The sequence below is a fragment of the Hypanus sabinus genome, chromosome 5 (assembly GCF_030144855.1).
Source record: "Hypanus sabinus isolate sHypSab1 chromosome 5, sHypSab1.hap1, whole genome shotgun sequence".
NCBI classification, from domain to species: Eukaryota; Metazoa; Chordata; class Chondrichthyes; order Myliobatiformes; family Dasyatidae; genus Hypanus; species Hypanus sabinus.
The window spans coordinates 150605045-150628584 of NC_082710.1; the positions used below are offsets into that span (position 1 = coordinate 150605045).

At 44.4% G+C, this 23540-nt stretch overlaps 1 protein-coding gene across 1 annotated transcript in view; it reads left to right on the forward strand.

Moving 5' to 3' along the window:
- Positions 1-23540, forward strand: part of LOC132394459 (collagen alpha-1(V) chain-like) — a 251204-nt gene that overhangs the window by 173392 nt on the left and 54272 nt on the right. The window contains exons 35-45 of the mRNA XM_059970642.1: positions 124-168; positions 3444-3497; positions 4289-4342; positions 4942-4995; positions 5101-5208; positions 6277-6366; positions 8764-8817; positions 9600-9707; positions 10663-10770; positions 20044-20097; positions 22229-22282. Of these exons, the coding sequence (XP_059826625.1) occupies positions 124-168; positions 3444-3497; positions 4289-4342; positions 4942-4995; positions 5101-5208; positions 6277-6366; positions 8764-8817; positions 9600-9707; positions 10663-10770; positions 20044-20097; positions 22229-22282 (783 nt within the window). The remainder of the gene's footprint in view (positions 1-123; positions 169-3443; positions 3498-4288; positions 4343-4941; positions 4996-5100; positions 5209-6276; positions 6367-8763; positions 8818-9599; positions 9708-10662; positions 10771-20043; positions 20098-22228; positions 22283-23540) is intronic.

Here is a 23540-nt window from a genome sequence, read left to right on the forward strand (position 1 = left end):
TAAGGTGGAGCAGGGTGTAATTTTAGTGAAGGCTGGTACTTGGTTATATCACTGCAGGAAGCTGAGTCGCTCCATTGGACAATGCATTGCAACTCATTATGTTTTTTTTTGCTCTCTCAACAGGGAACCTCAGGGACTGATGGACCTCCAGGTCCTTCAGGAGAAAGGGTGAGTCTGCATGCCTCCAGAAACCCCTGCCTTCAGAACAGGATGGGGCCAGGTGAAAGAGACCTGGCCTCCCTTCCATCATTCAGCACCAACCACCCACCGACAAACTTCGCTCACAGCCAGTGCAGTTGCCTCTGCCATTATCACTTCTTATGTGCCTGTTCAATTAGCCTAAACCATTTCTAATGCTGAAAAGAGCAAGGAATATGGGAAAAATCATAGGAAGAGGCTACAGGGAACGATTGGCCATGATCATATTCAGCTTTGTAGCAGAAACAATGGCCCACTCCTGTCCCTTTTGTTGACTCTTGATGTGCGTCTGTGTATAAAAATAAGCAAGGCATAGATAGAGTAGACATTCTGAATACCTTTTCCCCATGGTAGAAATGTCAACTACTGGAGAACATCAGTTAAAGTGAAAGGGGTAATATTTAGGGGGGGGGGGGTATGTGCTTTTACACAGAGAGTGGTGGGTGCCTGAAGAAGGCTGCTGTGGAGGGTGGTGGACTGAGATACAATAGTGGTGTTTAACAGGCTGTTAGGTAGACACATGAATGTGCAGAGAATGGAGGGGTATTGACCAAGACCAGTTAGGAGAGATTGGCTTAAATTGGCATTGTGTTTGATACAGACACGATAGGACAAAGGGCCTGTTCCTGTGCTGTATGGTTCTATATTCTAAGTTCTTCTATGTTCCATGGCAATGGACAGGGAGGGGGAATGGGAGCCAAATTCAGCGATAGGCTAAGTAGTCGTCTTTGTCATTACAATGTAGGATATATCAACGCTTTGCTGGTGCAAGCTGTCTTCTGGGCTTCACAACATTTCTTCAGTGTTCAGTGTCACTGATGTAATTAGAATACCTTCCCCGGTGGAACCAACTTCACCAAACACAGTGAGGTGGTAATGATGAATTCTTCACCAGATCCCCAGCCCCTTCCAGCTCCTGGGGTGGGATTGCTCAGTAAATGAAGTTTAAACACCCATAATGAACTAGACTGGGGTGAGGTGGTGAGTCCATCTCAAGCAACAATTTACACCACACTGCGTAAACAAATGCCAGACAGGTGAGTAAATAACAAAATGCTGCAGAGGTTGGAAAGTTGAAGGCTGGAAATACTCAATAGTTCAGGCAGCATCTGTGGAGAGAGAGGCAATTTATGAGCCGGCAGATTAGTGGCTTTTGGTTAAAATAACAGGTTAGGGAAAGGAAGAGAAATGGAGAGAGACATTGAAAATGTAAAACCATAGAATGAGGCATTCAGCCTACCCTGTCTGTCCCTTGTACAGCTGAATGAATATAAAATGCTGCAGATGGTGGAAATCTGAGGTTAAAATAGAAAATGCTTGAAACTTTCAGCGGTTCAGGGAGCAGCTTCAGGTATAAGGACTTTTTAACCCGAAACATATACTCGGCTAGTTTTCCACAGACATTGCCGGACCTACTAACTGTTTCCAACATATTCTGCTTTCATCACAGCTGCCCAAACCTCCCCCCTCCGCCATCCTGCACTGAATGTCTAACACTACAAGCCACAGCTTTTTAAGGGTGAACTCAAGCACGATTTAAGTGTGATGAGAGTTCCAGACCTTTAACACCCTCTGGGTGAAAATATTTTTTCTCCTCCCCCCTCTGATCCTTCTACCAGTCACTTTAAGTCTATGTTCTTCAATTATCCAGACCTCCTGATAATTTTATATGTACACTTCACTTAAGAATCCCAAAGCCAAGAAAAACAATCCAGCGTATCCAATTTTTCCTCATAGCTGCAGTTTTCCAGAGCTGGCAAAGAATTCATAACTCTCCTCTTCTCCCTCTCTAATGTAGTTACATCTACTCTGTAATGTGTTGAGCAGAACTGTACTGAGACATGAGCTGTGGACTAATGAGCTGTGGACTAATAATTCCAGTCCACTGGCCCTCCCTAAGCTATGAACGCCTAACATATGGACACCCCACACACATGAACAGTGGACTGGATGAGGGTGGATGTGCCAGCTGTAGCCAGACTACGGGCATACTCTGCTGGCTGGGAACAGGGTACATCCCTGCAACTTCTGTCTTCCAACCTGAGCCGCAAAAACTGTGGGCTGGGTGGAGCTGAGCAGACCTAGCCGTTCACCCCCTGAGTCAGAGGGGCCAGCTGGTGACTGCTATTCCCACACATACTCCCTCTCCCTTCGCTGCTGTTTCTCAGACACTCTCCCATGCACAGGGTTTCTGTTCATTCCTGATTTATGGGCAATTTGCGTTACAAGCACCACACACAAAAGTGCTGGAAGCATTCAGCAACTCAGGCAGCAGGCAGCATCCATGGAGGAGAATAATCATCTGCAGAATCTCTGGCATTACAAACAGTTCTTCAGAATAGAACCCGGTCACAACCCAGGAACTGACTAACCTTGGAGTTCCCAGTGCCCTGGCTAATTGAGGGCAGCCTCCTGCCTGTCTGTTTCCTGTGCGCACACATCTTCATGCTAGTCAACATTGTCCCACTTTGGTGCCTCCCCTTGTCCTGTTGCACCCTCACTTCCACAGCCTCAGAATTTCCCATTCATTGTTATAAGGGTGCTGGTGAGGCCACACTTGTAGAAGTGTGCTTAGTTTTTGTCATCCCACTACAGGACGGACGATACTAAACTGGAAAGAGTGCAGAAAAGATTTACAAGGAGGTGGCCAGGACGTGTGGAATTGAGTTACATGGTAGACTGGGACTTTTCTCCAAGGAGTGTACGAGACTGCGAAGTAACCTTATAGAGGGGGATAAAACCACAAGTGGCACATACAGGGTGAATGCACTCAGTCTGACCCAGAGTTGGGGAATCAAGAACTAGAGAACATAGGTTCAAGGTGAGAGGGAGGGATTTTAAAGGAATTTAAGAAATGCATTTTTTACATAGCGGGTGCTGTATATGTGGACTGAGCTTCCAGAGGAAGTGGTTGAGACAATTGGACAGCGTTTACCGATAGGAAAACTGCCACCGAAATGGCACAACTGGAACTCTGTGTGTGTGACTGCCTGCGCATTGTCTCAGAAAGACTGTCAATGTCGAGAGTGGGAACTGTGAGGGTGAGCACGTGGGGATGGGCACTGTGAGTGTGGCACAGACTTGCCCTTGCTTTTTCTTCTGTTTGATGTGTTTGACTAATGTGAAGATGGAGATATCCGTATGACTGATCTCTCTCTCTCTCTCCCTCACACACACACACACACACACACACACACAGTCTCATTTTAAAGAGGTGACCTTCCTCTCTGATCTCTTTAATTCAGGGACTTCCTGGACCTCAAGGACCCACTGGATTCCCAGGACCAAAAGGACCTCCTGTAAGTGAACTAGCTTCATTTTCCAGTTCCTACCTTGTGCTGTTGTCTCACACACTCACAGACTCGTTCATACTCACACACACCCACACAGAGCCACATACACACTCACTCTCTCTCACATAGACACACAGTTAAGTGTACACAACGGTATATAAACAGATATACACGCACGCATGCATTTTGTTAAACATACACAATCTCACTCTGACTTCTCAAACAAAATCACACCCACACCCACATAATTTGATGCATAATGCCTCAAACACATCTACACACACAGGTACGCACACATTCTCCCCACTCATAAAGAGACACACCTGCCAAAACATAGGTAACATACAGTATGCACACTCTCACACAAATGCACTCTATCACAAATTTTCTGTCAGAGTCCTGCTCCTTCACACATGCACTTGCACTCTTACACACTGTCTCACATAGACTCACATGAAGACAAACACACACACTTTGTAATGCAAATAGACCGGGGTGGAGTGTTCTGTAAAATGACGGGTCAGTGTGCCTGGAGACAGACTGAGATGATCAGGGGGAGTTCACCCTGGAGAAGTGGTGCCTCTCCAGCAGTGGGCTACAGCTGCAGAACACACATCCGTTCAGAGACACCCACCCTGTGCCCTTATGGACACCCACATCTGTGGCTCAAGGCTGCTGGTAAAGATGCTTGCTGGGTGTCCTGTGATTGCTCCACTATTGCTGAGTGATTTTAGTGTGGCAGCAGAGGGGGGTGGATGACAATCTGATATACCAACTCCACTTCCTTTCTTCGACAGGGACCTCCAGGAAAGGACGGAGTGCCTGGACACCCTGGGCAGAGAGGAGAAGTGGTGAGTGTATCCTGAATGCAGTATCCCATTGCACTGGGAGATTATTATGCAGGAAGGGTGGATTTCTTGTTTTTTTTTGGGAACATTAGTGTGTTACACGGAAGCATTTTATTGAGGTTGGTTAATATGCTGGAGGGATGAAGTTTATTGGGAGAATTCATTGATTACAGAGAAAGATTATATTTGTTGATTGGTTAGTGTACTAGTGGTACAGAATTATTGGAAATGTTCACTGATTAGAGAACGGGATTAAGTTGGGTTGGGTCATGCACTATTGGTATAAGGTTTACTGGCAGAACGCATTTACTTCAGAGAAGCAGTTCAGTGGGATGGTTGATACAGACCAGGGAAGGTTTTATTGTGAGAGTTAAGGTACTACAGTGAAGAATCTCACTGTACCAGGGGTTTACCAAGGAATATTTCATTGGGTTAAATGATTAGCTTGGAAGACATCTTTCAGTAGGCCAGGAGTTGAAGGATGTATTGTGCAGTGAGAGGGCTAGGTTCAAATGTGTTGCTGGCTTTTCCTCATGGCTGACTTCTCTCATTTTTGCATGTGCATGAACAATGCCTGGTGATGTGTCGACTCCGGTTTCCAGGGTTTCCAAGGCAAGACTGGCCCACCTGGACCTCCTGGTGTGGTTGGACCTCAGGCAAGTGCCACTTTTCATGTCTACTCCTCACTAACCTCCCTCCCATCCTCCTTGATCCTGCCTTAACTTCTGACATTAATGTGACTTGCTGGCTTTCTCCCATAGGGCTCCAGTGGTGAATCAGGACAAATGGGTGAGAGGGGACATCCAGGTCCTCCTGGGCCCCCTGGGGAACAAGGACTATCTGGACCATCTGGGAAAGAAGGCACGAAGGTGAGAGGACTGCAGGCCTGGTTGGGATGGTTGAGATGGCTCATGTTTGCAGAGGTGTGCATGTCCAACTGTTGATCAGTGGTACTGAGGCTGTCTCTCTACCTTGCAGGCTGTTGGTCTCAGTAACTCAATCACCACTGTTATACTGGAATATGGTTGCAAAGATCAAGCAAGGGGGATATTCCCAGCCCATCTGCAATGGTGGGAACTCTGAGTCAGTGACAGGATTAGTGCTAAGCGGGGGCAAGGTGGTAGGGGCTGAGAGTGGTTTTGGTGTGTGGCATCACTAGCAGGTGGGGGCAAGTTCCTCCATTGAATCAGTACTCTACCCCATACATTTAATACCTCTGCCCAGCCCTGAGCACAAGTCCTGCAGGGAGCTTCTGCTACTGAGCCTTAGACTTGCGAATTCTGATGGTTCATCTGTCTTGAAGTACTACAGTATCGACAAATCTGTGATATCTGTCTCTCTCTCTTTTTCTCTGTATTCCAGACTTTATTTCTTTTTAATTTCACAATGTCATTTTTCCCATTCTTCTTGTCTCCATCTGGCCATCTGTTAGGCACCCCTTACCTGTCTCTACCTCAATCGATAGCTGAGACTTCTCCTCTCTTTCTCCTTCTGTTTCCATTTATCATCATCTCTCTCTCTCTGCTTCTCTTCTCACTTGCTCTCTCCCTCTGCCCTACTTTCCCTCTCTCTTGCTCTCTCAATCTTTTCTCCCTCCCTCTCTCTTACCCCCTCTTCCTTGTCTCTCTCTCCACCTTTCTCAACTTCTCTCCCTTTCTCCCACACACTTTCCCTTTCCTTCTCCACCTTTCTCTCTTTCTCTCACTCACTCTGTCTTTCTCCTACTCTAATTCCTATGTCACATTCTCTATCTTTCTGTATCTATCAGTATCTCTGTGTAGTGTCTATCTCCAATTGTCTCTCTTTCTTTAGTGTTCCTCCTTTCCCTCATTAGGCTTTGTTAACCTGTTACTAGTTCCCTACACTGCTGTCCACTGTAATAGATCTACAGGTACGGATACTGTTGACAAATTCTTGCCACCTCTTGTCTTCCACAGGGTGACCCTGGCCCTCCTGGTGGCCCAGGCAAAATCGGACCTCCTGGTCTGAGGGGCTTCCCTGGTGAGATTGGATTGCCTGGAACTCCGGTGAGTAAATGGATGGGAGGAATTGGAGGTGAAAGTGATTAGTAAAGACTCAACTCCTCAACCCACCTCCCACCTCTCTTCCCTCAATCATTATGTATCACCCATCCCCAGAATTCACTCTCCCAACTGCCTTCCCTCAATTCCATCTGCAACTTGTTCCCTCTAACTCTTACTGCAATTCTCCTGCAATTCCCTCCTTAGTTGGTTCCATTTAAACTCTCACCTCCAACCCTCACTTCTCCCAAAACTCTCTCCCCCACCATATCTTAAATCCTGACCCTTTACTCTCCCCAAATGATTTCCTCAACTTTATTTTGCAATTCACTCTCAATGCTACCCTGTTTTCTCCAACTCACTCGCCAACCCTCTTCCCATCTCTTTCAACTCCTTTCCATCAAATCCCTTCCTCCAATTCCCTCTCCCAACTCCATCCTCAAACACTTTTACTGCAGACACCTTTCCACAACCCTGACCATAATGTCCTCGCCAACCCCACTCACCACTAGTCTCCCCCATCCTTCCGCTCAACCTTTCTCCCCGACCCCTTTCCCTAGCCCCTCCTTAAACACCCGCTCCTTCAACTCCTCTCCCTCGACCCATCTCCCCGACCCTCATCTCAACCCATGTTCCTGAACCTTCTCCCCCACCCACTCTCCCTCAACACACTCTTCCCCAAACTGCTCTCTCCTACCCACAATTCTCTCTCCCCAGTTATTTCCCATAACCTTGTCTCTCTGTTAATCCGTTCTCCCTGAATATTCTCTCCCCAACCGAGTCTCACCCACATATTTCTCCCCACCCAATTTTCTCTTCCCAACTCTGTCTCCTCCACAGCTCTCTTGTCAATTCTCCCCTCAGTTCTTTCCTCCCCAAAATACTCCTCTCAACACCCACCTCTCCTCTCCAATGTTCTCTTTCTCTTGAATCCTTTTCCTTTGTTGGGCAGCATTGCTCAGATTTGGATCAGACTGGAGCCCAGCCGAGGGCACAACTCATGGAGATCCCATCATCGTTACGCTCCACCGCCTCAGGGCCACTGGCACAGAACATGCTGCTATGAGTAAATTGTGAAAGTCAGTCATGGAGAGCATCTGTGGAAATTATATGAAGAAGAGAAAACTCCCTTCAACCTGCTGCTTCAAGGAACCAGCTGGCTTCTCCCACTGTGAGCAGCAGCCAACTGCTCCTATTCCCACTGCATGGTCTTAGACTCCATAACCACTTCTAACACTGTCTGAGACACAGCGGTCTTTGAATTGTAAAGCAATATGACTTAATGCATTGAACGTGAGGGATTGTATTTCATATTTACATCGGTTGAATTCAAATTATTAACAATTCTATCAATGCTCCTTCATATCTGACTAACATAACAGAGTGTAGTGTAGGAACTTATAATACCTCCACTTCTGTACGCACAAGTTTACATAGCGTCCTGTTATATAAGACTAGTGCTTATTATATTCAGGTTAAGTTTTTTGTTATATGCAGAAGTACAGTGATATACAAGTATAATGAATATAAATTATACATAAATTATGTTTGATGTTGAAGAGAAATAAAAGATATATCTTCACCATCTTGTATAATTTATTTATAATTTATATTCTGTGTGTTGTCTTTGCCTCCATGTTTGTGATAGTTAGAAAAAGTTTATTCATTGTACTTGTACATCAAGTACAAGTATTCACTCATGCTGACAAGACATTAGTGGAGAAAGCACAATCAGAGACAAGCCCATAAAAGTGCAAGAGGTTGGCGCTAGTGTTTAATAGCAGAGGTGGGTTTAGTGTTGTTCAGAATAATTAATCCTATTGTCACAGGTTTGACCTATTGATGGTTTGATCAGCAGATCAGGCCTTCAGTGACCTGCTTCTACTAGTTAATTCTCACATGTGCCAAGGTACAGTGACAAACATATAATGGTCCATGCAGATCATTTCAGAGCATCATTAAATCAAAGTCATACAGAGGGAAAGGCAAAAAAAATACAGTGCCGGCAGACAATAAGGTACACGGGTCATGTTGAAGTAGATTGTGAGGTCAAGAGTTCATCTTTACCGTACCATACAAATGTCTATTCTCCTAACAGTGAGGTAGAAACTGTCTCAGTGCCTGGAGTGCGTTTTCAGGATTTTGTATTTTCCACTCAGTGGAAAAGGGGAGAAGAGGGAATGTACAGGATGGGTGGCGACTTTGATTACTTCGGCTACTTTTCTGAGGCTGTGAGGTACAGTCAAAATCCATGGAGGGGACACTGGTTTCAGTGAGGTGCTGTTGGTGTCCACAGTTCTCTGCAGTTTCTTCCCACCTTGGGCAAAGCAGTTGCCATATCAATTGATCCACATGATACATCACACAATGCACTTCACTCCTGCCTTTCTCCATTCTTTGCAGGGCGGAGGTGGACTGAAGGGCAGTCAGGGGCCACCAGGACCACCCGGTCCAGCTGTAAGTACCAGCCTTGAGATTGTTGCTCCTCTGACTAACCTGGGGTATAGCAAAGGCATCGCAGTTAAGTTACCAGACTGGCAATCCAGAGACCCATATTCAAACCCTACCACAGCAGTCTGAAATCTCACACCTCCCCTGAATTTGCAACCAGTACTAGGTAATAAATCTTGTCTAATGGTGCCCATGTCTTAAAAATGAATGGGAGAGAAACTAAAGGAAAAATGGCAACTACCAGTACTCCCTACATATTAAACATGCCATTTAACCTATTCAGCCACCAGGCAGAAAGTGCAGCCTAATCCCATTTCCCTGCTCCACATTCCAGGCATCAAAAAGCACCTCCACTGCCCATGCAGAAGCTCTTTTCATTGTGATTAGGATGCCTGGCTCCACCACCATTTTAGGCATTAAGTTCTATCTTCCACCATTCTTTGGTGGAAACATTTTCCCCTTAACTTCCCTCACCTATCTATTCTGTTAATTAAATATATCTTCCTGGCTATTGACTGCTGCAAATTATTTGCTCTCCTCCTTATCTTAGGCCCTCATTGTTCTATGTGCCATGAATCTCCTTGAAACCTGCTGGATCAGACTTTCTTAAGCACTAATGTTCTTCACTCCTGACACCTACCTCCTACATCTCCCTTATAAATCAGTGTTATCCTGAATCATTCGTAGTCCTGTTTCCATCTGAAAGGGTAGTGATCGATAGGTTTCATTGTGTTACATTATCCTCTGCTGCCTGTCTCCTCACCAGTCACTCATATTTTCATCTCTAGGGCTCACCAGGTGTTCGAGGGAAGCCAGGACCAGGTGGTCCCATTGGTCTTCCAGGACGTCCAGGTCCTCAGGGACCACCCGGGCCTGCCGGAGAGAAAGGAGTGCCGGTGAGTGCTTGTGTTGTGTTTTCAGGCTACATGTGGCCATTGGTTCAGAAGGGAGGGCATGGATAATAGCTTATGGGAGTGTGGCAATGGTTTGGTGGAGTTGACCATTGGAATGGTGGAGTTAACCACTGGTTCAGTGGGATTGACCATTGGTTTGGTGGGATTGATGATCAGTTTCATCGGGTTGAGAATCGCTTTGGTGGGATTGACTATTGGCTTGGTGGGGCAGACCATCTGTATTCAGTGGCAAGCCATCAGTTTTCAGGGACTGCCCATTGGTTTTGCGGGGCTGACCATCGGTTTTCAAGGGCTGACCATCATTTTGAGGGCCTGACCATTGTTTTCACGGACTGACCATCGGTTTTCAGGAGCTGACCATCAATTTTGAGGGGCTGACCATCAGTTTTCAGGGACTGACCATCATTTTCAGGGACTGACCATCGGTTTTCAGGGGCTGACCATCATTTTCAGGGACTGATCATCGGTTTTCAGGGACTGACCATCGGTTTTGAGGGACAAACCATCGGTTTTCAGGGGCTGCCCATCATTTTTGAGGGGCTGACCATCAGTTTACAGGGGTTGACCATCAGTTTTCAGGGGCTGACCATCGGTTTAGATCAGTAGGTTTTCCCTGCAATACCCTGCAGTTTTGGTAGTGGTTGCTTGTAGGTATTGTAAGGGTGGACCAGTGGTTTGGAAGGTTACTATTTGTTTGGTGAGAGTATTGTGCCTATTCTGAGTGTATCTCTTGGTTGGGGGATCACTACAATTCTCTCATGTGCAAGAGGCTGGGTGCAATTCTCACATGTGCAAGAGGATGCACATCTTGTTCATAGTGATGTACAAAGAAACCATGTTGGGAGATATGTAACACCAGTGGTTGTCCCATCTCTATCAGTATGTGTCTATGTACTGTCTCCAACATTTGCAAATTATTTCTTCTGTTTGGACATAGGGTGAGAAAGGACCAATTGGACCAGCTGGTCGAGATGGCATCCAGGGCCCTGTAGGTCTCCCAGGACCTGCAGGGACTCCAGGAGGTCCCGGTGAAGATGGTGACAAGGTAAGGCCCACAACCGGAGTTACCACAGACCCTCTGGGGATACGTCAATCAGAGTCATTCCACATATCCAAAGTAATGCTGTGGGGGGAGTTCAGGTTCATGTTTACTGTTGTCCAAGGCACACATAGTCAGGGTATAAATGTGATATACGTTCAACTTCTAGCAGCAATCCTTCAAGACAAGGACAGATATGAAGTAACATAAACTTAAATTAACATAAATGATACATAAATTCTTCAAGCAGCAATGTGAGTGCAAGATTGAAAGAGCAAAAAAGTAGTGTTAAGGATCTTTTGTAGGTTCAAGAAGCTTATGGCAGTTGTTGAACATTGAAGTAGTCTTCAGGCTGCATGATGGCAGCATTGAGAAATGGCATGGTGTGGATGGTGAATGATTGCTGCCTTCCTGAGACATTATTTCTTGCAGATGTTCTCAAAAGCAGGGAGAGGTGTAACCGTGATGGCTGAGTTCAGCACGCTACGCAGCTTCTTGCTATCCTGCGTTTTGGAGTTCCCATACCAGGCCTTGATCGAACCAATCAGAATGATTTTGTGTGTGCATCTGTAAAGGCTTGTCAGAGTCTTTAATGACTTGCCGAATTTTCTTAAAGATTCCAAAGAAGTGCACCTTCTTCACGGTTTTGTCTTTGTGCTTGGCCCAGAATATTGGCCCCGCAGCATATTGACACCTAGGAACTTGAAGAAGGGATGTTTGATAGTATATCAGGAAATCCTTGCTAATAGAATGAAATATTGGGCACTGAAAGGGGGCAATTGGTTATTGGCAGTGATGTGGGCTCTGTCCAATGTGTTAGCATTCCAGAAAGCTGGGAATAGGCTGAGAAGTCCCTGGGATTTCAGGGTTTGTCTGTCAATGAGAGAAGCTGGGACTGTTGCCTTGAAATTCCAGGGCACCCTGAAGCAGGCTGTCTGCTGTGTCCTTGTCAGGAGCCTGTAGGCAAGCCTAGGGATCCTGAGGGGTGGCTGAGAGGAGAGAAGTTGGATGACCAGATTGATCAAGGCTGGGTGATAGGTTGGGGAGTTAGCTCTGGATTTGATCAGTAATCGATAAGGGTCAGTGATATTGACAGTCTGTACTGGAGCTCCAGCAGATAAGATGCAACGGTGTTGGGACAGTGGGATATTATGGAGGGTCATGGTGCTAAATCCCATTCATTAGGTTATTGACATTGAGGTTTATGAGCAGTGGGTTTTGATCTATCTTTTGGAAGTGCTAATCTGACGCTATTGGAAGATCAGCTTATCCTGGTGCCTCCAGAGCTGGGTGACCTCATTCATTTATATTATTCCAGGAGGAGCATGCTGCAGTAAAAGGGATCATCCCAGGGTGCCCTGATAGGTATGTTGTGTCTGTAGTCTAACAGTGACTTAGGCCCACAAAGCTGGGGTTAATTTCCAGAGTGGTACGCAGCACAGCCTCCACAATGTCATTAGATCGGGTTGTAAAACATAAAAAAAAAACATGAGCTTGTAGTAAAGTTTCTGGTTGCACTTTCACAGCCTGTTTGTGGAGGAGACAGCGTGTTTAAGGAATAATCTGGTCAGATCCTATATTTATGCAGTATCTGTACAGTCATGACTATAATACCATAAGGTACAGGAGCAGAATTAGGCCATTTAGCTTATCGAGTCTGCTCTGCCATTCAATCACAGCTGATTATTTATTTTCCCTCACAGTCCCACTCTTCTGCTTTTTCCCCAAAACTTTTGATGCCCTTACTTTGATGCCCATCTCGAAAGAGATGCAGGAGATCTTAGGTGAATTTTTTGCATCTGTATCTGAAAGGGATGGGTGAGATCTTAAATTAATTTTATGCATCTGTATTTACTCAGGAGATGGACACACTATAGAAGAGAGGCAAAATAGCAGTGAGGGCATGCACTGTATAAATTGTTTGTTGTCTTGAGGCAAATTAGGGTTCACAAATCCCCAGGGCCTGACAATGTGCTCCCTCAGACTCTGTGGGATGCTAGCACAGAAAAGGCAGAGGCCCTAGCAGAGATATTTAAAACATCTTTAGCAATAGGTAAGGGATGGAGGATTGGAGGATAGCTAATGTTATTACATTGTTTAGGAAAGGTTCTAAAATGAAGCCAGGGAATTATAGGCTGTTGAGCCCATATCATTAGAAACATAGTAAACCTACCGCACAATACAGGCCCTTTGGCCCACAATTTTGTGCTGAACATGTCCCTACCTTAGAAATTACTAGGCTTACCCATAGCCCTCTATTTTTCTAAGTTCCATGTACCTATCCAAAGGTTTCTTAAAAGACCCTATCATATCTGCCTCCACCACTAATGCTGGCAGCCCATTCCACGCACTCACCACTCTCTGAGTAAAAAACTTACCCCTGACATTTCCTCTGTACCTATTCCCTAGCACCTTAAACCTGTGTTCTCCTGTGGCAACCATTTCAGCCCTGGGAAAAAGATTCTGACTATCCACATGATCAAAACCTCTCATCATCTTATACACCTCTTATCAAGTCACCAATCATCTTCTGTTGCTCCAAGGAGAAAAGGCTGAGTTCACTCAAACTATTCTCATAAGGTATGCTCCCCAATCCAGGCAACATCATTGTAAATCTCCTCTGCTCCCTTTCTATGGTTTCCACATCCTTCCTGTAGTAAGGTGACCAGAACCGAGCACAGTACTCCAAGTGTGGTCTGACCAGGGTCCTATATAGCTACAACATTACCTCTTGGCTCCTAAATTCAATTCCACAAGGCCAATACACTGTATGCCTTCTTAACCACAGAGTCAACCTGCACAGCTGCTTTGAGCATCCTATGGACTCAGACCCCAAGATCCCTCTGATCCTCCACACTGCTAAGAGTCTTACCATTAATACTATATTCTGCCATCATATTTGTCTTACCAAAATGAACCAGTTCACACTTATCTGGGTTGAACTGCATCTGCCAACTCTCAGCCCAGTTTTGCATCCTATCAATGTCCTGCTGTAACCTCTGACATCCCTTCGCACTATCCACAACACCTCCAACCTTTATGTCATCAGCAAACTTACTAACCCATTCCTCCACTTCCTCATCCAGGTCATTTATGAAAATCACAAAGAGGAAGGGTCTTAGAACTGATCCCCGAGGCACTCCATTGGTCACCAACCTCCATGCAGAATATAGCCAGTTGTGAATCCACAAAGCAATGTCCCCTTGGATCCCATGCCTCCTTACTTTCTCAATAAGCCTTGCATGGGGTACCTTATCAAATGCCTTGCTGAAATCCATTTACACTACATCTACTGCTCTTCCTTCATCAATGTGTTTAGTTACATCCTCAAAAAATTCAGTCAGGCTCCTAAGACACAACTTGGCCTTCTCAAAGCCGTGCTGACTATTGCTAATCATATTATACCTCTCCATATGTTCATAAATCCTGCCTCTTAGGATCTTCTCCATCAACTTACCAACCACTGAGTAAGACTCACTGGTCTAGAATTTCCTGGGCTATCACAACTCCTTTCTTGAATAAAGGAACAAAATTTGCAACCCTCCAATCCCCTGGAACCTCTCCTGTCCCCATTGATGATGCAAAGATCATCGCCAGAGGCTCAGCAATCTCCTCCCTTGCCTCCGCAGTAGCCTGGGAGACATCGCATCCGGTCCCGGTGACTTATCCAACTTGATGCTTTCCAGAAGCTCTAGCACATCTTCTTTCTTAATATCTACATGCTCAAGGTTTTCAGTCCGCTGCAAGTCATCACTACTATCACCAAGTTCCTTTTCAATAGTGAATACTGAAGTAATGTATTTATTAAGTACCTCTGCTATTTTTGCTGGTTCCATACACACTTTCCCACTGTCACACACCTTTCACATAAATGATAAGATTCTTTCACATCTTATCCTCTTGCTCTTCACCTACTTATAGAATGCCTTGGGGTTTTCCTTAATCCACCAAGGCCTTCTCATGGCCCCTTCTGGCTCTCCTAATTTCCTTCTTAAGCTCATTCCTGTTAGCCTTATAATCTTCTAGATCTCTATCATTATCTAGCTCTCCAAGCCTTTTGTAAGGTTTTCTTTTCTTCTTGACTAGATTTATTACAGCCTTTCTACACCATGGTTCCTGTACCCTACCATAATTTCCCTGTCTCATTGGGATGTATCTATGCAGAACTCCACACAAATATCCCCTGAACATTTGCCACATTTCCTCTGTACTTTTCCGTGAGAACATCTGTGTTCAATTTAAGATTCCAATTTTCTGCCTGATAGCCTCATAATTCCCCTTACTCCAATTGAATGCTTTTCTAACTTGTCTGTTCCTATCTCTCACCAATGCTATTGTAAAGGCAATTAGTCCCCAACCACCGGGCCGCAAAGCATGTGCTACTGGGCCACGAGGAAATGATATGATTTGGCAATATGAAACGATATGAGTCAGCTGCACCTTTCCTCATTCCCTGTCACGTCCGCTGTTGAACTAGAACGCACGTGAGTTCATTATCCACGCGAGGTCATCAGTCACGTAAACACAGTGATCCTCTAGTGCTAGAGATCACTGGTTGGCCTCGGGTAACTGGCCGCCTGACGTGGCCGTCGAGAAGTGCCGTTGTTAATGGCATGGAGTGCGGACAGATGGGCACCACCTCTAAACCTGTTTAGCACATCGAATGTTTGTGAGCAACAATTAGACACTTTCCAATGCCAGATCATACTGCTAATGAGGGCTGACCAATGCACTATAAGCCTCAGCATTCAAAACTTGATTTATTTTCTAGTCCACTTGAAATGAATGCTGCCACATTGCATTTGCCTTCCTTGTTACTGATTCAGCCTGCAAGTTCAATTTTAGTGAATCCTGCATGAGGACTCCCAAGTCTTTTTGCATTTCTAACTTCTGAATTCACCGACTATTTAGAATATCTCTCTATCCCTTTTAGCAATGAGCATGACCATGCACTTTCCCACATTATATTCCACCTGTTACTTCTTTGTCCATTCTCTAATCTGTTCAATTCCTTCCTCAATACTACCTGCCCCAACACCTTTGTACCATCAGCAAGCTTGGCCACAGAGTCATCAATTCTATCTACCAGATAACATGAAATGTAGTGGACAGCAGCATCAACCATTGGTCACCAGCAGCAGAAAAAATTTTCTTTGTTCCCACTCTTTGCCTTCTGTCCATGCTAGTATCTTTCCTGTAATATTCTGTCTATATTCTGTCCATGCTAGTATCTTTCCTGTAATATTCTGTCCATATTCTGTCCATGCTAGTATCTTTCCTGTAATATTCTGTCCATATTCTGTCCATGCTAGTATCTTTCCTGTAATATTCTGTCCATATTCTGTCCATGCTAGTATCTTTCCTGTAATATTCTGTCTATATTCTGTCCATGCTAGTATCTTTCCTGTAATATTCTGTCCATATTCTGTCCATGCTAGTATCTTTCCTGTAATATTCTGTCCATATTCTGTCCATGCTAGTATCTTTCCTGTAATATTCTGTCCATATTCTGTCCATGCTAGTATCTTTCCTGTAATACCATAGGCTCTGATCTTGTTCAACAGCCTCATGTGTGGAAGCCTGTCAAAGGCATTCTGAAATCAGGCTAAACAACATCCACTGACTGTCCTTTGTCTATCACACATGTTGTTTGCTCAAAAATTTCATCCAATTTGTCAGGCAGGATTTCTCCTTGTGGAAACCATACTGACTTTGGCCTATCATATGCCTCTGAGTAACCCGAAACCACATTATTAATCATGGACTCTTAATAATGTGCCAACCAATGAAGTCAGGCAAACTGTCCTGTAATTTCCTGTATTTTTTGCCTTCCTCCCTTCTGAAAGAATGGGGTCACATTTGTAATTTTCCAGTCCGCTGCAACCATTTATGACATGAGTGTTGAAAAATCTCTACTAATGACTCCACAATCTCTTCAGGTACCTATTTCAGAACCCTGGGGGTGTCATCTATCTGGTCCAGCTGAATTACCAATCTTTAGACCTTTCAGTTTCCCAAGCATCTTTTCTGTGGTGACAGCGACTGCCTCCAGATGCTCTTGGATTTCTGGCATGTTGCTGTCACCTGCCACAATGAAAATTGATGCAACTATGTGTTCAATTCATCTGCTATTAGTGTCTCTCAAATTAGCTTTAATTTTACCCTGTGCGTATGTGTGCCCTGATTTGTATGTGACTGTTCAAACCCTATATATCTAACCTGGAGTATTTGTCCGCATCTGTGGATTGAGCCTGAGTGTCTTTTGGGTGGTTTGTTGTTATCCTGTGTAAGTACCCTGTACATTTATGAAAATGTGTATTTACACCATTTGCATGGGTTGCAACTGTGCACAACTGTTTGAACCTCTGGGTAAAATGAAAGTGCCAATATTGTCCCACCTGTATATGGGACTATATGCTTACACTCTATGCAAAAGGCACTGTATATTTACATTATTTGCAGTTATGGAAGCACACATTTTTATGGGACTGTGTGTGCTTACTCTAGGACAATATGTTGGAGCTGGGTCTATGTATGCGCACAGACCTGAGTGTTCTTTTTAGGGCCATGAGCATTTTGAACTATTGGTAGCCCCTCACATTGAGCAGTGCATTCTGCATCATTATTACTGGTCATCATTTCCGAATGTCAGTGATTTCAGCTGAAGATTGAGTGGCTAAAGCCTACCATGAATTAGGTACTGGAGTATTCACAGGTGGGAAATGGGGAAAATCGTTTCTGCACAACGTTCCATGGGGTCCTGCTGAGGTCATACCTGATGTAAGGGGGCGATCAGGGAGTACAGCAGCGAGGAGGGAAGCGGGATTATTATACATGACTCTGTAGGTGGAGAGGTGCATGTGAAAGGTAGTGCATAGGGGCTGCTCATAGTCACAGAAAATCCAGTAGGGGACTGGATAGATGCATGAAGGGTAAACAGGTTGAGGGATATGAAACGTGATATGTTCACTCCGATACCTTGTCATTGAGTGTAAAGTTTGGGAGGAGACTTGTAGAGCATCAGAGCCTACTTGGTCCAGCTGGCTTCTGTGCTGTTGTCTGGACATCTCTGTATTCCAGTCCTACAACAGCAATTTTACTGAGGAATTGTAAGGTGGAGTCCTGTTTGATCTTGCTGATGTGTGATGATGCAGACCATGTTTTGGTTTATATGGTAGTGGCACACTCATTCAATTACTGACTTGGTAACCCAGAGGCAAGAAATGCAAGTTCAATTCCTATCAGAGCAGATTTACTTCACAAAAAAAAAAAGATTGTTAAAGAAAGAAGTAGTATCAGTAATGGTGATCATAAGGCAAGTGAACAGTCAGGAGAGGAAATCAGCCCTCCATGTTCAGCCCTATCCGTAACCATTCACTTACTCCAGCAGCAGCAGCAGCAATGTGTACCAGCTACTGGATGCACTGCAACAACTCACTGAGACTCCTTAGACACATCCTCAAAACCAGCCACCCATTCTACCAGCACAAGTGACAGAGGCAACAAAAAATGGGGAAAACCACCCGGTAGTCACCCTCAAGGACCCACCCAATCTTGACTTGGAAATATATTCCTGTGTCTTCATTAATACTGGGTCAATGTCTTGGAACTGCCTCCCTAGCAGCACTGTGGCTGTATGCACACTCTAGGGACTGCAGCAGTTCCGGAAGGCAGCTCAGCACCACCTCCTCAAAGGCAACTAGTGAAGGGCAATTACAAACAAGAGAAAATCAGCAGACGCTGGAAATCCAAGCAACAGACACAATATGTTGCAGGAACTCAGCAGGCCAGCCAGCATCTGTGGAAAAGAGTACAGTCAATGTTTTGGGGCCGCAACCCTTCATCAGGACAAAGGGTCTCAACCTGAATTATTGACTATACTTGTTTCCGTAGATGCTACCTGGCCTGCTGAGTTCCCCCAGCATTAATTGTGTATATATAGCAAATAGCAATTACATGTTGGATCAGCTTGTAAAGCCCACATCTCTTGAATGAACTAAAAAAATTCCAAAGAATCTACAATCACTCTATGAAACTACATGTGATTCCAGACCTGCTGATGTGGTTCCCTCTGAAATAGATCAGCTCAGTTGTTTTAATGCATATGGCAGCAGTTCAATGAGGTAGCTCACTACTACTTTCTTGGGAGCAATAAGGAATGGGCAATAAACACGTCCCATATTGAAATTAGATTTTGATTTTCTGTGCTACATTTCCAGTACTTACTGTATGTATTTCATTTTAATAACACCCTTGTTTCCAGCATATACACTGACCTATGTGCATTTTATGGAAGCAAATAAAATAAGAGCAGGAGAAGGCCATCAAGCCTACAGCACAGTTAGATACAACACCCAGTCTTGCTTGTAGCTAGCTGTTTACTCTGTAGCCATCGGCAAGCACTGGTTGCCCTGGTACCCAGGAAGAATTATAGTCAATGTTAGGATGTGTTTGCAACAAAACATTTTCAACAACCAGAACTACAAGGGGTAGTTTGTGCTGTAAGTGGTAAGGTCTATGAAACAGAACTACCTATAAGTCTGTTGCATGCTTGGGCAATACTTATTTCAAATTATATTTTATATCTTGAAACACTTTGCCCATCAATTCAGTACCAGCTCTGAGAGCATTTAACAGCACTTACATTGCCCTGTAAACAATCCGCTCACGCAGCCACTGTGCCACCCAACTTTCTATGCTGGAGCTAATTTACAGCAGCAAATTATGTACCAACCTGCATACTTTTGGGAAGTGGGAGGAACCCAGAGCATGCAGGGCAAACCCACATGGTAATAGGGAGAGCGTGCAAACTCCACACTCAAATGGTGCCAGAGATCTGGGTCACTGAAGATGTGAGGCACAGTTTAAGACAGTTTTTTATTATCACTGACATATGTCATGAAATTCATTGTTTTGTTGTACCTGCCATGTGCAAGACATAAACTGTTACTATAAGTTACAATAATAAATGTAAAAAATAAATAAGGAGTGGAAAAGAGGTATAGAGAGGTAGTGTTCATGGATCATTCAGAAATCTGGTGGTAGAGGGGAAGAAACTGTTCCTAAACATTGTCTGTTGGTCATCAGGCTTCTGTTCTTCCTCTTGATGGTCATCTACATGTGCGTCTATGTTTTGGAGTTACTCATTGAATGATGTTGGACACAAGTACTGGGATCATAGGTGTGCAACAAAGGATTTGCTTGCACTTGATGTCTGAGCAAAACCCTCCCTTGTCCACAGGTGACTAAGGATTTTGCTTCTGTCTCCTTATTTTTTAGGGTGAAGTTGGTGAACATGGACATAAGGGAAGGAAGGGCGATAAAGGTGAACATGTGAGTATATCTATCTCAAGTCAAGTCAAGTTGGTTGTCATTTAATTATGTGCATGCATATAATATATATAACCACATAATGTATATAGAAAGGAGACAAAAGTTTCTTCAAATCTGGATGTAAAGCACAGTAGTACACGTATCACACAATAACTTATGAAGGTAAGGATAAAATCTACAGATGAGTGACATATAAATAAACTAAAGTGCATTAGTATGAAATATTGTAAGTTTCAGAACAGATTAACCAGTGACACTTTGAATACAATGTGGCAGGGAATTCAAGAAGCCCAATGGCCTGAGGGAAGAAACTGTTTCTCATTCTAACCATTCTTGTTTTAATGCATTGTAGTCTCCTGCCTGATGGTAGAAAGTCAAAGAAGATGCTGGATGGATGGGTGGGATCCTTAATAATTCTAAGGTCCCTGCAGACACAGTGCTCCTGATAAATGCCCCCAATGATCCTCTCAGCTGTTCTCACTGTCCTTTGTAGGGACTTGTGGTCCAATGCTCGACTGCTCCCATACCAGATGCAACTTGTCAGGATGCTTGCAATGGTGCTCTTGTAAAACACAGTTAAGATGTGGGGGGGGGGGAGGCCTTGCTTGCCTCAATCTTTTTAGGGAGTGGAGGTGCTGCTATACCTTCTTGTTCAGGGAGGTGATATTAAGGGACTAGGTAAGACAGGGGCAAGTGATATGAACTCCCAGGAGCTTGGTACACTTAACTCTCTCTACAGAGGAGCCATGTATTTGCAGAGGTGGGTGGATCATCTGCACCCTCCTAAAGTCCACAATGAGTTCTTTGTTCTCTTGATCTCCTTGGTCTCGCTCCTTATCATTACCCATGGAATTGGAGGCAAAGGGAAAAGATGATGAACAACAGAAGCAGAGCTTTCAGCCAACCAAGTTAATGCCAGCCCTCAGGCACTCATTTATACCGATCTTATTTTTCTTACATTGCTATAAACCGCCCCCAGATTCTACTGCCCACCCACACCTGAGGATTAATTCACAGAAGCCAATTCACTTACCTAACAGGATGGCTTGCGATTCGGGAGGAAATTGGAGCACCCAGGGCGATGGGGGTGGCAGGTGGAGTCTATGTCTATGTGCACTGTCACTGTGCATTGCTGCTTTGGAATGTGCTGAAAAGCAGGTCACTGGTGGCCAGTACTGTAGATGTATATACCACCATAGTAACAGTAAGAGCTCTTTGGTTGCTGGGGTATTCACAACAACTCTCCTGAGGGTGGCTTGAGATGACATGGAATTCTCTGCACTTCCATGGATGGAGAACACATTGATTGGGACCCCACAGACACATCACTGTGGCAATGTACATCATCATTAATATCCAACAGAGCAACTAATCAACTGCACCTTCCTAACCTGTGACCTCTACTACCGGAAGGTCAAGTTGAGCACCTGTAAAGAAGAATTACCACAAACTAAATCTATTGCTCTGCAATCATCCTTTCTGGGTCAAAAATCTCCACATTTCCTGTCTAATACAGGGTTCAGGTGCTGCCTCACTGCTGTTTTTCCTGAGGGCAGTTAGAGATAAGTACTGAATGGTGAAGGATCAGAGCAAGTCCACTATTTCCACATTCTTCCCTCTCTCCATTCACATCTACTGGGTCTCCATTCTGATTAGGTTTATTATCATTGACAAATAACAAGAAGTTCGTTGTTTTGTGGCAGCAGTACAGTACAAAAACATAAAAAACTCTATGTTACAGTAAATGAATGAAAAAAACCCCCAAAGCAAACAAACAAATAAATAAATAGTGCAAAAGAGGATTAGTGAAACAGTGTTCATGTGTTCATGGACTATTGTTTTAAATAAAATTATGGGTCTTAGAAAAAGAAACGTCAATTGGACGAGGAAGTGAATTCCAGATAGGCTTATTGTCACTGACGTATATCATGAAATCTATTGTTTTGTGCGGCAGTACAGTGCAAGACATAAAAAATATAAGGTTATAATAAGAAGTTGTGCAAAAGATGGATATTGAGGTAGTGTTCCTGGCTGCAATGATTTAGCATGGCTGGACAATAATCCCTCTGTGTGAGCAATCTTTTCTGATCATTGGTTTTGTGATAACTCTGTGTGTTTTTCTCTTGCACAGGGTCCACCAGGTCCCCCTGGTCCAATTGGTCCTGTTGGGCAGCCAGGTCCTGCCGTAAGTATCACTTCTGTGGAGATGGAATGCTTCTGTGACTGCATGCTAATGGCTGCAATGTGCGTCTTCACTCAGTAGCTGCATCTGAATTAGGGCATTGCACATAACAGAGTTGGGCACGTAGTGCACCTGTCATCTTCAGCAAGGCACTGAGGGGCTGCTGCACTGTCAGAGCATGGCTATGGAGTTGAACTGTTAGATAGTCTCTTCAGTGTCCTCTCAAATGAATGTAAAATAAACACCAGACATCGCTTCCTGAAGGAAAGAGGTCCTCAGGTTCCTTGGCAATGCTTGTCCCTCAGCAAATACCGAAAGTTAAGTGATTAATTTCTCATTGTAGGTCTTGCTTCGTAGTTCCAATGATGTACAGTATATTCACCATCCTTTGGTTGTAAAGTTCTGTGCCAGGCTGCGAGGTTCTGAGGACCCAGTCAGAAGGCAGTTCCGAATGACATCTGATAGATCACAGCTCACCCTCAAACTCTCTACCTCACTCTGATGGTAGTCACAGCAAATATGAGGGTTATTGTAATGTCCCTCACCTATCCATGTGTGAGAGTTAATGATTGCTCCTGTAGCAAGAATAAGGGAGAAAATCAGGAGTGTTACCCTCTGTACTGGAGCGCATTCGATAATGCTATCCCCACTACTGGTAAGTGTCAGTTAAAGTTACTCCCAAAACCAGAGAGTATGGGTTAATGCCACACCTTGTAACCATTGTCTTTGGATTAAAACCAACCCCACCCCCCCACACCCCAGTGTTCAGGTTTGCATCCTCTCCCCTTGTACCAGTGTGGAAGGGTTACCATTGCTCCTGTACCCATGAGCCTGCAGGTTTAGCACATCTGCAAAACCTGAGATTGCGGGTGGGCAGGGTTTAACATTACCCCCCTCTATCCCCAGTGTCTGTTGATAATACTCCCTCATGAAGAGTTCAACATCTACTCAGGACCTATATTTGAGTGCTCATCTTACACAATCACTGGGTGAGAGTCAGCTCCTGCTTTGACCCCAAGTGAGTTTCACTATTACCCTCCCCTCCTGCAAAATGTGACATTTTGTAATGGAAGTCACAGTTAAATAATGAATAAAGTTCCTGACATGCACAGTGATAATTGTTGATGGTTTGTGCATTCCAATATTCAGAATGCCCTTTGAATCCCTGGATAGGTTCAATACTTCTGGCACTGTTGTCTCTGCCCTTCCATGCCATCCATGCCATGGATCATGCTCAGTCACGTTCTCCGTTGTTTCATGG